A 16,716-nucleotide genomic window follows, 5' to 3' on the forward strand; every position below is an offset into this window, starting at 1 on the left:
CTCGAGGAGAATGCTGTGGGAGACGGTGTCAAAGGCCTTACTGAAGTCGAGGTAGACCACATCCACAGCCTTTCCCTCATCCATATTTAAGTGTATGGGGTAACAGGAGCAAGGAGGGGAGAAATCAAACATCTTCCTCTACTTTGTTGTAAAATTATTGCAATATTGTGTGAAGAATATATGGATTATTGCTATGTTTTTCTGCACTGCCTATTATTCAGGCTGTTTATCATGTACCATAGTATTCTGTTCTCAGTTACATATTAAACTTTGCCAATTTAAGCACTTAGGCAGAAAGATTCCCTTCTCACTGTCTGCTTGGGCTTTTCTGGGAAAGATCACCAAAATGTTCCAACTGTCTCCAAGGTATTTTGAGGGAAAAATAAACATATTGTCAAAATTAATGGATGTTAATACTATTCTTGTTGAGAAATTCATGGGGAACAAGGTGGTCAAATGGATTTTTTATTCTTGTTTGTGAATCTCAAATCTCATACATGTCCAAGTGATGAGCTTCTGAGGAGCTGTAGTTTGCCCATACTCAGCTGAGATTTTCAGTAAGGTAAATTTCTAAAGGTCCACCTGCAGCCTGCATGCCACAGCTCAGGATTTAATAGGGACTGTATTGCAAATGCATTATGAGCTTTAGTAATCCATTCCAGTTCCTGACAGTAACCTTTGTGGTCTCAAGGATTACCTCTATATTAGTAAATAAACCAAGTCAAGACACTTTCTCTGGCCTTGCAGTTCACTGACATGTCATGGTTTACGTCCATACACCTAGACTCCTTCTCCTGCTAAAAAGGACAGCCCTCAACTGTTCCTGGGAACTATCTGGGAAAGTACTAGCTGGCGTGGGCTAAAACAGTGCCAGGACTGTGTTAACAATTAAGCACTACAGATGATTCGGTGTTTTCACCTTGACACTGTTTAACTTGCTTAATACAGACATAGACCCAATTTCTTCATTGAGTTCTTTCAAACCAGAGTAGAAAATTCACTGTTTTGAATGGAGGTCAAATAAAACCAAGGCTTGTGGAAGTGAAGCAGAAACTGGGACTTTATGTTGGGACTTGAAGCTCGGGGGTGGAAGTAGCAGGTAGCTAGAAGGACCTGGACCTCATGGGACTGGAAACCAGAAAAAAAGGACTTCTACATGGTGGCAAAGAGTTTAGAAGGGGGAATTAATAATACAGCTGAGATGGAGAGTCAGTAAATAGTGAGAATACAGTGCAGGATCAAGGAAAGACTCATGGGACAAGATAATGACAAAGAGCTGAGAGTTGCAGATGTGGGTACAGGAGAGCGAGGAGTTAAGGAGAGAGACTACATGGGATTGTAAGGAGAAAACCAGGGAAGTACATGCAGTGGCTGGGGTAGAGGTTATGGAAGCCTAAGGAAGAAGCTGTGGCTGAATTGAGGAGCCAGGGTAGGGAACAGAAGTGATCACAACAAGCATCTCCCCTTGAGTAAGGAGCAGGAGCGAAATAGACATTAGAGGAATGAGCAGTAAAGCTCTGTGCCAGTGGTAATACAAACTGCTCCAGAGCCTGGAGGGGAAGCTGGGATACCTGTGCCTGTGACATATTCTGTGACACCTACTGTGAAAGTGTCCCATCTCATCTAAAACTGCCTCACCTAGAGCATGACCATTTAGATGCTATCTGAGGCTTCCAGCCCCACTGATGACTCTGGAGGTTATGAATATGGTTCCTTCAACATGACATTATTGCTGTTTATTTTAAATGGGAAATTACATAAAGAGCCCAACCTGAATTAAAAGAACACTATTAAAGCTACGGATCCAACCATTGAGAAGACTGCTATACAACCTTCATTTGCTTTCCCCTCCCTGTCAGGTTCATGCTGCCTTTAATACCGGATCACATGTTGTTATTCCCACAGGATCAGGGTCTTTAGCAGTGCATGAGTTGTTCTCATTGGAAAAGCATTTCTGTATTTTGATTTATCTACAATTTTGGGAATTTCTGTAATGCACACCATCTGTAGAAACTGAATGGTTCACAAATATTAACATGCATGTTAGGGAAGGAAACAGTACTTTCCCCACTGTGCAGGTGAAGAACAAAGATATGAGAGAAGAAGATCTGGAATAACTTCTCATTTGAGGTGGCCAGCTGGAACTTGGATTTGCTTTTTCAGGGTATTTAGCACCATTCCCATGAAGTCAGTTACAACAGGGAATGCTTAGCACTTCTGCAAATAAGGCCGTAGGCCTCACGGTAGGATGCCACAGAGTGAGAACACACACAGGGTTGGTTAGTGACCACCTGTGTGAGCTCTGGCTGAAGCAATTTCCCTAGAGCTGCACAAGAACGCTGGTGAAAGCAGAGAAACAACTCCGGATCCCCAAGGTGCCATTCAGTTCCTTCGCCTCGAGCCACCCCATTTATTTCAGCCTGTCTCAGATCTCTGCACACCTGTGACCATCTATTACTGCCACTGGCAAACAAAGACAGCAGCTTCTTTGTTTGCAGCCCTGTGATCTAAGCCCTGTTGCATTGATGTTTTTCAGAGTAGGGCTTAAAGAACAGCAGTAAATAAAACGCTACCCACTAGCATATCATTGATAGCTGATGAGGGGATATTCATACCACCATATTCAAACAGCAAGGTCATCTGGTGAGACTTCCTATATCATGGTCTTCAAGGACAATGGAGGGAAATGAGGCAAAAACCAAGAAGGTGATTTAAAGCAGGAGGTTAACTAAGCTGCATGAGTAGGTGACAGCTACAGGAAAGAGAAGCAGGAGAGCGTCAGCTCTGCAGGTCCAATGCCAGTGTTTCTGGACTGCTCTACTGACTGCTTCCTACATCTGATGTCTCTTGCCAGTGCCTGTGCCACAGTTCTATGGACAGATAGGAAAGGAGTCAGCTCCAGTCCTATCCTGAGTTAGATATATAGATATATAGACATATAGATATATAGATACGTAGATATACAGAAATAGCAGGACAATTACAAGAGTGTTTGCTCTATCAGACTGGTTGGAAAAAAGCCAAAGAATTGGGCCTCTCGGTCAGCATTATTGTCAAAGCATGGGCTGTACAGTGATGTAAATGCAGACTCTTTAAAGTCAGGGCTCTGTGAGTGGAGATATTCCTTTGCTGAGCTTTCAGTGAAGACATAGTTCCAAAACTGAAGATGGGCAATAGGTCTCAGTAATCATCATCATGCCCAGGGCAAAATCCTCAACAAAGAAGGGGAAAAAAAGCCAAACTTACCAGTCCCAGGAAGATGCAGAAGAGCTGAACTACATCGGTGTAGGCCACAGAATAAAGCCCACCCACAAGCGTGTACATAGTTGCAATCAGGGCAGAAATAATGACTGAAATATTGACATTAATGTCAATGATCACACTTATGGTGGCACCTATGGGGAAAAACAAAGCACTGTGTGTTAGTGTATGTCACAGTATGTCTGATAATGAGCCAGCTCCCACAGCACTCGTGGGATGCATCCCATGAAGTCCCATGAAATTGTGTCTGTCCAGTCTACTTAAATGTTTCCTAACCTGATCCTCTTTTCGCAAGCCTTCCTTGCCCTGGACTTTCCTAGGGTTCTCAGGGTCCTGGGATTCCTGAAGGCTGGTCTTACCAGCAAAGAATGAAGCAGAGAAGGCACTGAGTAACTCAGCCTTTTCCATATCCTTTGCCACCAGGTCCCCTGTCCCATTCAACAGCAGTCCACATTTTCCCTAGTTTATATGCTCGTAGAAGCCTTTCTTGCTGCCCTTCATGGCCAGATTAAAAGCCAGGTGGACTTTGGCTTTTCCAAACCCATCTCTGCATGCTTGGACAGTGTCTCTGTATTCCTTCCAGGTCACCTGTCCCTCCTTCCACCTCTTGAATGCTTCCTTTTTATGTCTGAGTCTAGTCAGGAGCTCCTTTCTCGTCCATGCAGGTCTCCTGCCAGCTTTGCTTGTTTTCCTGGTTGTCAGGGTAGACTGTTCTTGAACTTGGAGGAGGTGATCCCTGAGTATCAGCCAGCTCTCCTGGACTACTCTTCTCTCCAGGGCTGTCTCCCATGGGATTCCTCCAAGCAGATCCCTGAAGAGGCCAAACTCTACTTTCCTGAAGTCCATTGTTGCAGTCCTGATTTTTGCCTTGTTCCCTCCTCTCAGGACTTTGAACTCCACCATCTCATGAACACTGCAGCCAAGTCTGCCTCCAACCTTCACATCCCTAACTAGTTCTTCCTTGTTTGTAAGTAACAGGTTCAACAGAGCACCTCCCTTCATCAGCTCCCTGATAATTTGTTTTAGGAAGTTGTCAGTTCACTCAAGAAACCTCCTGAATTGCACTGCCCTTCAGCAGCTATCAGGATGGTTATACATTTCCCTTAGATGTATTAACTATTTCAGGTGATTGCAGTGTTTTAAAATAATGTTTTAAAAAAAAGTTCCTCTCCTTCTAATTAGGGTAATTTAAATGAAACTCGTTGCAACTACTTTTAATCCTTGCAGGTATTGTAGATGGATATTCTTGACCACATAGGTAGAAAAGTTCTGGCAGTAGAACACAACATGATGTGTGGTATATAAGAGCTGCTGGGAGCTGTCAGGTGGCTTTTTGTTGTACAGTGAGCCTTCAAAGTTCATGTGCTTAAGGATTACAAGCTCAGACCACTTTCACAAGCTGGAAGACCTGTCTTTCCCTTCTATAACCCTGCCAAGCAAGAAATCATGACGAAGATCAAGAAGTGAAGAGTACTGGGATTAAATATTCATCAGTGAGGATAGGTGTGCAAATTAGGAGGTATAATATAACCAGATTATTCACAGAGTAGTTAAAACCAAATCCCTCAATGACCTTTATAGTCATTGACAATCTTTAACTGTCAGCTGTTAATATAAACCTACTAGAAAGGTATTCACACCGCTTGCTTTGAAATATACAGATAAGCTTGTCTTCAATCAGAAAGAAAGTATATGCCAAATACTCAGAGTGTTCTGCAAGTTATTCAACTCCTATCACCTCAGCATGTAGTTTGTTTTTAGTCCTTTAAGGGTTTTGTGACGAAATTGTGGTAGACAAGCTCCCCATTGCTTTGCAGTTCATCAGAGCACAGTTGGAGAGTACCTTCGAAATTTATTTTCTGTTTAAAATAGCTTGTGCTAGAAAGCATTACCACATGCATGTGCACTATGAGTATTATTAGCTGGTAAAAGTCAACTACTGGTGCTTTGACTCAAGGGCTTTCTCAGTTCTTGAAGGGATTGCTAAATTCAAGCCTGAAATATAATTAAAAACCCTGTAAACTGTTTTTTTTTCAGAACTGGATGAGTAGTTAGGTGATTTTATATTGAGTCATAGTTCCACTAATTCTCTGAATCCTTTCTTGAATCCTAAGCATTTTCTTCATTTTGTCGAGTAGAAACCCACATGGAATTTAATAATACTTCAATTTATTGATCAGCGTCTGTTTTACTTCTATTATTTGTACTATGGAAAGTTCAGTATGTGTAGGTCTCCTATATGCAAAGGATTATTTTGTTTAGATGCATTGGCAATAATCTTTCATATCTTTAAGGAAACTTTTGACTTGCTTCTGTGATCTCAGTGGTGTAAAAGAGAAGCTGAGTCAGCCTTGACATAAAAGGGACGCTTGCAATCACTCATGTCACCCTCACAATTAAAGGACATTTGTTGCTAAATCTTTTCATGCTCTTTGAAAAGGGACAACTTAAAGGTACCTGAAAATGAATAGATACCTTTCTTGTCTTTCCATTACCAAAATAATTAATGGGGGACCATTACCAGGTTTAATTACTAGTTAGCATGGGTCTGAGAACTGTCACACTCTGAATCATGTGGCTAGGATAGTTAGCATTTGAAGCCAGAATTTTAATGCATTTCTGATTTTCTTAGTTCTTTCCATCTGTGATAAATTAATATTTATACTGCTTATTCCTTACCTAAGGCAGAGAAGATGGCAGCAGCCCAAAACATTTCTCCCATTAAAGCTGGAATAAACAGTAGCCCTCCCATCCTTTTTCCATAAAGCTGCTGAAAAGGGTCTAGCATTGTCACATAGCCTTTGGATCGCATGGGTTTTGCAAAAAAAAGGCCACCTACAAAGAAAAGTAGCATAAGACACCAGCTGCAATGGAGAAATGCATTGCCATTAAGGGGTAAAACATTGATTATCAGTTAAGGGTACAAAAATATTAGTATTACTGGGTTTTTTTTAAAGAAATAAGTACAGTTAAAATATCCTCTAAGAACTCTTACCTTACATCTGTCTACAGAGTTACATAAACACATCCACACCATTAGTATCTATGGTCCAATAATGAAAAATAAGTTTGTCTTATTTTGTCTGGTTCAGTTTACTTAATCTGCCATTATGGAGGCTGTCAGAGTTTTGTCTAATTTTGGATCAGCCTAAGGGAATGGCTTTTCTACCTAATCCTGTTCATTCTTAGAGCAGAATCCAGCATGAATTTTCACATGGTCCTACTCTAAAAATAAAACTGTCTGGGATGCCTGGATCAGAAATACGAGTTCATACATGGATAGTGCACACACAGCAAATCTGATTCTTTCAGGACAATTCCGATTTATTATGTATGCTTAAATCAACTTTACTACACCTGCGGGCTAGGTCAGATGCCTTCTCAGCTCTGCAGGTGTCAGGCTCCCAGACCATTTGTCATACACTTATTTCACTTTTACATGTTCAGGAATTTTGATGTATCACAATTCTTCTCTGCCTGATTGGCATACGGGCTGGATATGTACATAAATGTGCAAAGACCTCACCTTTCTAATGTACAGTCCTCAAATTCTTTCTGGCTGGGGAAAAAAAAGGACATATCTCAGGAAAGCTGAAAGAGACCTTCTATGGAAACCTGTGTAGTTGAGACTTGCACGTGACCATAACTAAGTAGACTTCTACTACAGTAAAACTGCTGAAATGCAATGTATAAGGCACAATAAAAAAACTGGAAAGCAGTCAGTTCCCAATAAAATCTACTGTACGGTATTTGGTGACACTTAGGTTCTTCATCATGCGATATGTAATGTATTCATTGTATTGTACGGAAGATTTTTCCATATTTCTATGTATTGCTTTATATCACTCATATTTCTTCATTTCATTAAGTTCCCTGAACAGAAAGTACTGGCTTACCAATCACAATCGATTTATACTGCTTATGTTAACGCTGTCTTTAGGCAGGTTGTTTGGATGTGGAAACCCTCCAGCATTTTTTTACTATTCTTGGATTGGTCATGGATCCTGTTCCTATTCTACTTGTTATGCCATCATTACAAAAGACAACTAAAAGAAGAAAAAAAAGAGTCACTGGTATTATAATCTATTAGGATGTTCAAACATCTGTCAAAGGAAATAGGGGATATTTATAATAGGGACCTTTAAAACTAAATTGCTTGAAAAATTAGGAAAAGCGGTATGCAGCACAACATTGAACTAACAGGGAGATTATAGCAATCTTAAATCCTTCCAATCTGAAGCAATAATATTTCTTCTAGACTTGTATTTATAATTTTTATTTTTTTTTTTAAAGAAGGATAAACAACTCCTCCTCCCAAACCTGCATGTACAGATCACGCCTACAGAAATGCTTTCCTCTCCGTGCTCTGCAGAGAGATATATGGTCACATGATACACACTTCTTTTCTCTGCAGTGGCCATTATAATTTCCAGGAAAAAAAGTCTGGATATCTAAAAACAGCTGGAAGTGAGGGGAGAGGCTAACTCAACCCCTTCTGGGCTATTATTAATTTGTGTCAATTCTAAGAGGCTAAGAGACAGGAAGATGCTTGTGACTACGATCCTAATGACTGTTTAATGACATCGATGGATCATGACCCTCATGACCTCATAATGACATGAACTGGTCTCCAGGCAGACATCTACTGTTATTGTTTTCCTTACAGGAAATAGAGCTGCTCTCAGGGATGGGAACTACTACTGGAACTGGAGCTGGCCCGCATGTTCCAGAGAGGAGCATCTACGATGGGGAAGGTTTCTGCCTGGGAAGAGAGGAGAACCAGGACAGGCCATAGGAAAGCATTTCCGAGGGGAAAAAAGAGTCAGGAGGGAAACCGAGTTGTATAGGAAGAAATAAAAGGAGAAGACGACCTGCATAAGCAACAAAGGGAAACAAAGGGACAGACTAGGTGGGAGGACCATGAGAAAAGACTCAAAATAGACTGAGAGGTCAAGTATTATTAGAAAGGCTAATACACCAGTCACATTAATGAAAGATGAAAAACACAGTATCGTTTTGTTGCCTTAGGGACATGATCTGTTCACAAACTGAGAGGCTGTGGTTGACAACTTTGTGGTGTATTCATCACGGCTCACAAGGCAATACTGCTGTTGCGAGCTGCTCCATGTGGTTGAGACATGGTGAGAAATTTTTTATTGCTATTATTTCTAAGAAAAGTAAGGAAGTTCTGAGACTACATTTCAGGAATTAGAGGCCACAGCATTAAAAATTATAATGCTGTCTGTGTTTTACACTCTGACCCTGCATATAGCAGGATTGTGTATTAGCATTTTGACATGTGATTTGGAGTTTTGTACTGCGTTTAAGAAGATGCTTGGTCTAATTTTAAGGAAACAGATTGGTTCTACTACAGACTTCCTACACAAAATTAGACAAGTTACTTAGACTCTTGGTGAAGATCTGTAAGGTATAAGCACTTCCCTAACCTGAAAGGTTATTTGCCATTCTTGAATTCCAAGATTTATAGGTGTCCTGATATTATCATGTTCCAGATCATACAGGCACTTAAAGAAAACCTGAATATGTAAAACTTAGTATATATAATTTAAAAAAATCCCACAACAAAACCTTTCTTATTGTGACCTCCATAGATCACTACGGTTGTAACAATCAAATAGGTCTTGCCAAGGCATTCAGGAGACTTAAGATATCAAACTATGTATAGTGATTTTCTGTTTTTCTTTTTAATAGCTAAACCTATCAGCAGAAGGGATCCAGTTTACCTCAGTAGCCTTTTATCAGACCCTAGTTGTTTCATTTCAAATGTTGGACTTGTCATCAGAACTGTTTAAAATGAGAGACTATTACCTTTAGTTCTTTGCTTACCTAAAACCAGACTAAGGGAATATCCGATAGGTGCCTGAGCCCAAGCTAGACCGTAGCCTGGGACATACACAGCTTCTGCTGTCCCGTTGATGTAACCTCCTCCAACCCATGTGGCTGAAAAAGAAGAGGTGGAAAAGTCTTTAAGGTGCACAAAGGAAGAAAACCTCCCATGTTGTGGAATGAAATTGTCATCACTTATAATATTGCTATTTTTTGTTATATGTACTGTACATGTGCCAGACATGGCATCCTTCTGTAAAAGATAGTCCTAATTTGAAAAACTTACAACCTAAGCGTATGAAAAAAGAAGTCAGATGGACTGAGACAATCATTAAGGTGTCTAAGCGTCTGTATAGTCAGTGAAGATGTGAGGGCTGAGTCAAAGCATTGAAATTAGACAGGAGTTTAATGAATGCATTGTTTACTAGGGCCTTCGTGAAACAAATTGCCCTTAAAACCTTGCTAAATTTTAAATTGTGGCTACACAAAGCACATTTAGTAAACTCTGATTTCCCTAAATGCTATATTTCCATATAGGGCTGTGGTGGTTTTATGTAGCTATTTAAGTTCTGAACATTGACTCATTTATTTTTGTGCTTCCTGAAGATATATTCCAGAAGTGAATTGTGCTATCTATAATATTTCTGATTTTATCTCTCTGAAAACCAGCAGTATTTTTAATATGTCAGCCTCAGACCCTTAATGAATTGATTCTCTGCCTTGAAGGGAAGTTTCTACATTTGAGAACTTGGGACCTACAGTATGTATGAAAGAAAATCTCCAACACAGAAATGTATTGTGATTAGAGCTGCAAAAATAATTCGTAACAAATTATGTAATAAAGTTTATCTCTTCCTGTTTGCAGATTCCATGCAAAAAGTTCTTGATTTTCTCTAATGTATAATGAGTAAGTTTTATGAGTCTGGGTCTGTAGTTTGAACAAGAGCAGGCAGATCATTACAAGTACTAGATTTTTGTAATGCTATTTTGATTTGCCTCAGAAGTCTTTGCCTTCTCATATAAAGAGTAGTTCAGGCTTTCTGTGTAAAAAGTCACAATTGTAAGAAATTTATTTTCCTTAAGCATTCTTCAGAATTGTCCCAGTATCCACCATCATACAAACAAACTTGATTTTGTGTTTGAGACAAACAATTGGAGATAAACACAAATGAAGAAAATTTAATTAAAAATCCTAAAGAAATTTCATGAAAATCTAAATGACCACTCTTTTCCGCTTAACTCTGATATCTTTCAAATACTACCAGAGATTTTTTTTTTTTAGCTCAATGCTAAATTACACCATCGATTTAGTATCAAAGATCTCCGGCAATCAGAGCATTACCATTGTGCCCCTTTCAGCATTTTGAAGCACAGGAATGGACCATTCTGTTGTTGGAGATAGTATAATGGGCTTGTTTGAGGTATGTGCTTGCAGAGAAAGCCTGCAACAAAAGAAGTGATCCAAGGAACCCTGTTATTGGTAGACTTTTGGGTATCGAGATCTATTGTACACTACAGAGACAAGACAAGAGGTGAGTGATGCCCATGTGGGACAATGTGGAGAAGATGGGTGAACACTGACCCTTGGTGGGAAGAGCAAGGATAGAGAATCTACATAAAAAGTTGTCAGACATTTGGGATTTTGTGCCTCTTGATAGTGTGAATTAATGTAGGTGGGAATATGATACTTTGGTTACAAGAGTCTTAGAATCATAGAATCACAGAATGGTTTGGGTTGGAAGGGACCTTAAAAATCACCTAGTTCCAGCCCCCCTGCCATGGGCAGGGATATTTTCCACTAGATCAGGTTGCTCAAAGCCTCACCCAACCTGTCCTTGAACACTTCCCAGAAGGGGGCATCCACAACGTCTCTGGGCAACCTGTTCCAGTGTCTCACCACCCTCACAGTAAAGAATTTCTTCCTAATATCTAATCTAAATCTACCCTTTTTCGGTTTAAAAGCGTTACCCCTCATCCTTTCACTGCACTCCCTGATAAAGGGTCCTTCCCCATCTTTCCTGTAGGCCCCCTTTAAGTACTGGAAGGCTGCTGTAAGGTCTCCCCGGAGCCTTCTCTTCTCTAGGCTAAACAACTTCAGCTCTCTCAGCCTGTCCTCACACGTGAGGTGCTCCAGCCCCTCGATCATCTTTGTGGCCCTCCTCTGAACCCACTCCAACAGGTCCATGTCTTTCTTATGCGGGGGGCCCCCAGAGCTGAACACAGTACTCCAGGTGGGGTCTCACCAGAGCAGAGTAGAGGGGGAGCATCACCTCCCTTGACCTGCTGGCCACATTTCTTTGCAGGCAGCCCAGGATGCGATTGGCCCTCTGGGCTGCTGGCGCACGTTGCTGGGTCATATTCAGTTTTTCACCAATACCCTCAAGTCCTAGTCCGCAGGGCTGCTCTCAATCCACTCATCGCCCAGCCTGTATCCATGTTTGGGATTGCCCTGACCCAGGTGCGGGACCTTGCACCTGGCCTTGTTGAACTTCATGAGGTTCACACAGGCCCACCTCTCTAGCCTGTCAAGGTCCCTCTGGATGGCACCCCTTCCCTCTAGAGGATCAACCACACCACTCAGCTTGGTGTCATCCGCAAACTTGCTGAGGGTGCACTCAATCTCACTGTCCATGTCCCTGACAAAGATACTAAATAATACTGGTCCCAATATGGACCTCTGAGGGGCACCTCGTCACTGATCTCCACCCAGACATTGAGCTGTCGACCGTTGAGTCCATGACTACCTGGCATGTGTATTGCCTGTTGTGTCTTAAGCAGCACAGACTTATGGAATAGGTTGTAAGCACCTGTATGCAATAACAAAAGTAAATATTTAGAAAGGGAATTGTATTTGTCTCCTTCCCTGGAAAAAAACGTGAGCATGAATTCTGCATGAATGATACCCACTTCCAGATGGGGAATAATATCCCATAGTCAAGGATAGACTCCAATATTGCTGCAGCCATGGTGCAAGGAGGCTTCAATGTCCGGCATCAATTTGCCTGGGGTTGCTACTGAGGTGGCAGGTGTTCTCCAAGGGGCACTTGAATGCTATGCCTACCTCCCTTATTTTCTTCGGAGAGGGGCAGGTCACTTCTCTTCTGTGTGATGTTGCAGGGGCCATTGCCCTCCCCTGGCTGGGGACAGGAACAATGCTCTACAGACAGGTATTGCTGGGTTGGGTGGCATGGAGGATTTAGCACTTATTTTCAGTTTTATTTCTTGATTTCTAGATTGGGGATTGAAAAATAACTGCTGATCAGTTTTTCTGTGCACATGACTGTTCTGGAACATCTGCCAAGGACCCCAGAGCTCTAGGAAGGTGCTATATGGCTTCTTCTGAGGGGGTGAATGGGTAGTCAGCACGTACATTGAAATCAGTAAATACATTAGAAAAGAAATAATGGGATATGATAGGATGGGTTTTCAACCTTAGATATTAATTTTCTGATCCTCAGTTTGCTAAGCCACAATTTAAAGTTAGTTTAATACCTTTTTTGGTAAAATTCTTTTTTTCTTCTAAATCAGACAAGAGGAATATAAAATTTAATAATCTATGGAAACACTCATGGGGTAATCTATTTTAATCCTCTCTTTGCCTGCTGTCTGAAGGACCAAAAAATGCAGCTAATACCAATATCCATTTAAAACATGCACCCTAAAAAATGATCAGACAAATACTGAGGATATGGAGAGCAATTCTACTCCTAGTTCATATGAGGAACACAGAAATTAATCTCAGACTTCTATATATATATATATTGATATGTATTAGAAAATCCGATTTTTTGGCACTTCTTTGTGAATGATGCCTTGTCTGACTACTCAAATTATTGAATAAGCTCATCAAGTTCTGTAAAATGAAAATCCTGACCTAAGGATTACAAAAAAATAGCATTTTGTAATATTTCTTTTTTTCTTGTGAAAAGACACATGGCTCCATCCAACTAAAATGAAACAATGACATCAATAGATTATTACCTTTTTGGTCATGTTTGCAAGCATTTGATTATGTCATCTCAAGTATTTCCTCTGGGGTTTAAAATCAATCACCGAAATCAGAATAGACTCAAGTTTGTCGCAGATACCACTTCTTAAGAATTTCACCCACAAATTAAGGAATGCTAATATTTAATGCAACATTTTAAATATAACTGTGTAAAAATGATACACAAATTAAAGGCGTGTCTACTATGGTGCTCTGTTAGCTCATTTTAATATGAGCTGCTGTGATCCATCCCCAATTCAAGCTTCTCACTCTCTCTATTTTGGTAATTGCAGACACACTCAGCCTTCAACAGGCTTTGTGTTTAGGCTTTTCAGTAGCTAGCTGATACAGCTGCTTCTTCAGACTCACAGTATACATCCAAATGTGTCCACAGCCATTATTCATAGGTAGTGCATTTGCTTTAAGGCTTTTAAATGCCGTTTAGAAAATAATACTTTAGACTCATGAATCTTGAGTGCCTCCCTATGAAGTCACAATGCTTATGCTCTGAATTTGATTTTAAATTTATAGGATGAGTTCTGTCATCCTCCCCACCAAGTAGCCCTAGAAACTGCTACTGTTTTTTTTTTAGCAATAGCCGTGGAAGATGGTAGTGTTTGTCTCGGGCAAGAAAGACAGAATTAGGCCTTATCCCATACCCCAAAGTACTTCGTGTCCATACTAACAATATCCTTTCTGGAGATCTTTAAAAATTTCTTGTTTTCCTTTTATGGGATAGGCTTTGCTTTTTAATTCCTATTTAGCCAATTAAAGCTGTAAAATATAAAGACTATATTGGAATAGCCATATATCTCTGGAGGCATGGTTATGAGGTGCAAAATCTGCATCTATCATTTTTAAAGAAGCAAATATGTCCTTGAATAATGTGACTATTTAGTAAAATTTATTGCAGATTTTGATCAGCTTACTTTCACAATTATTTTGTTATGGCTTTACAAACTAAGTATCTCAATCACCCTCACGGATACAAAACTTGGACTAACCCCCAATTCAGTAGACTTGTGCCCACACTTAACTTTGTGTGCCAGGCGTGGTTCCCCGAAATGGAAAGTGCAATTTACTTGCCATCTCAATTTTTCTTTAATTGCCATATTTATGGAAGGCAGAGGTGAGAAAGTATGTGAACCCTGATAGTATAAAATCCACGAGCGTTTTAGCCACGCAAAGGCTTTAGGATCAGCTTGATATTCTACCGCAGAGATGATACACTATGCCATCTCTAGAGCTTGCATGAAACGGGATGAGCATATGTGGGTGTGAATTGTGGTGGTTACAGAAATTGCCTGCAATACAGGAAGCCCCCGTTCAAGTCTCATCTCTGCTTCAGCTGTTATGAAAAATATTCCCGTAGAATAGGATTAAGGAGACCAGAATTTGTGTCTTCTTCCACAGGCAAAGCTGTTTGTCATAACGACTTGTGTGGGGAATGTCTTGTTTTGTCTCCACTCCCCCAATCTAATGGTTACAATTTTGTGGCAAGCAATATCTCTGCAAAATATTCTGGTTTCAGTGCTCTGGAAAACATTTAATTCAGCAGAAAGCAGCCAAACCAGCTCTTGCTATGAGCAGAGTCTTGCCATATCTGATGCTTCAGTAGCCAATGGATGAGTGATACAGTAAATTATAGCAAAGCACGAAAAGCAGAACATCTGCCTGTATTCAAACTTTACTGACTTTTACAAACATTCTTTACTCAATATCCAAATATTCAGTCTTTGAATGAGCAAAATGCCCCTCCAAGGGGATGGGAATTTCTCTTGATTAAAGAACACAGAATTTTGGCCCAAGTTTTTATGTGTCTCTTCCTTATTAGATAACTGTGAAATCAGAACAGGGCAAAACAGCAAAACATAAATATAACATGATAAATCCAATCTGGCAATTGAAAGGGCTTTGCTTGAATAGGATTCAGAATAAATAAAATAAAAAAAAGAAGCATGCTTAAAAATTAAATTGCTTAAATAAAAATGGTGGGCCAATTCACTCTTCTTATAATGCACTTTTGTTCCGATCCCATATGTTAGCTGTAAGACTTGAGATTTGGATCATATTGTGAATATCTTGGCCCAGCCAGGACACCTGGTTCGACTGGCTCTGGGAGTTGGACAGCACTGCTTACAAAATCAGTGAAGAACTCTTCCTTCACCCAGGCTTTTCCTACTGATACTACTATTCACAGTAATATATTATTTTGTCAAACTGATGCAAAAGAAGCTAAAAGAATCCACAAAGTACATTTGCTGAAATCAGTGGAATTACAAGTTTGGATTTATGCCAATTTTCTTTTAGAAACTTATTCTTAATTGATGCTGCACCCCCCCCTCCCTCCCCATCTTTTTGCATATAAACTTTTTTTTACTCAGATTAAACAAAAATAACTTACCAATTTGGATGGCTTTAACAGCAATAACAGTTATTTTAAAACTGGATTTCTTATTAATCTATATAAATTCTATACTTCTGTCCCAAACATATCTGATCCACAGATGAATATGAAAGCAATGAATAAGAAATGCAAGATATTCCTCCTGTATGATTTTAAAATATTTGTTGTTTTCATATAGATGCTACATTTGGCTGTTCACTAACAATGTTAGCAGCAATTGGAAAAAAAGCATATATATAATTTTGTCCATTTTGCATTATTCAACATGCAGATTACACTTCTTCATTCAGATGGAAAACTGACAAGTTATACACTGGTTAGGAAAAAAATAAAAGATGCTTTTTTACATACCGGTCATTGTAAATCCACCAACTAGCAAGCCAATGTCTCTTCCACCGACTATAATAGCTTCGCTGCGATCTCCTTCGCTGCCGGTGTTCTTGGTTTTCCAAGCAGCCCATATCCCAACTGCCAGGATAGCCAGGTAGAATACAACTATGGCCACCAGCCCCTCCACATGGAAAGCCATGTTGACGTCGCGACTGTTTCTTTGATCGCTATTTCATTAAGACCTCTGGAGAGAATGCAATAATACGTTAACAAACCTGGTAAGATGCTTTTTAGAATCAGTGTACAAAGAAAACTCAGATGGTTATTAAAGAGGCTATTCTGGTGAATTTATGAAATGAGTATTTCTGATGTAATTGAAATTAAGTTTACATGCCAATTAAAATGCCCGTGGAGCAACAACCAGCAATTGCAACCTGCGATTACGATGGGAAGCGAACGATGTGGCTGAAAGCTGCGCAATTCCTAGAAATCAGTTACTGAGCACGAAATTATTTTAGTGTCACCAAGTCCCCAGTGTCTGGGAACTCTTCGGTCAAGAAATAGCTTGGTACATGAAATAGGATAGAGGATCTTGGCCATGTGGGCTATTATAAAAGTCTCTATTTAGTTAGAAGACAAGCCACAAAGCTGTTTTAAGTTCTGTAAGAACTATGGATAAGTAGTAGCTACAACAGCAAAACACATCTTTCGAGTCTTTGTGTTGGAATGCCGAGTCTTTTCCCCCTTCTATCATCTCCTGTATTTAAAAATCTGCGCTTTCTTTTTTGTAACATTTAATTGTCCACCATTAAAAGTATCAATCTGTTCTCGTTCGCAATTTGAGAAGTAGACGGAAAGCTTAAAAGCTGTCGAACGGCAGAAA

General features: G+C 40.0%; 1 protein-coding gene across 1 annotated transcript in view; it reads right to left on the reverse strand.

Annotated features, from left to right (window-relative positions):
* SLC5A7 (solute carrier family 5 member 7) overlaps positions 1–16,032 on the reverse strand; it is a 22,380-nt gene extending 6,348 nt beyond the window's left edge. Inside the window, exons 1-4 of the mRNA XM_009276104.1 lie at positions 15,855–16,032; positions 9,109–9,222; positions 5,941–6,096; positions 3,247–3,395 (exon numbers count right to left, since the gene is read on the reverse strand). Of these exons, the coding sequence (XP_009274379.1) occupies positions 3,247–3,395; positions 5,941–6,096; positions 9,109–9,222; positions 15,855–16,032 (597 nt within the window). The remainder of the gene's footprint in view (positions 1–3,246; positions 3,396–5,940; positions 6,097–9,108; positions 9,223–15,854) is intronic.
* Between the last annotated feature and the right edge of the window lie 684 nt (positions 16,033–16,716).

The sequence above is a fragment of the Aptenodytes forsteri genome, unplaced genomic scaffold, assembly GCF_000699145.1.
Source record: "Aptenodytes forsteri isolate BGI_AS27 unplaced genomic scaffold, ASM69914v1 Scaffold96, whole genome shotgun sequence".
Taxonomy (NCBI): domain Eukaryota; kingdom Metazoa; phylum Chordata; class Aves; order Sphenisciformes; family Spheniscidae; genus Aptenodytes; species Aptenodytes forsteri.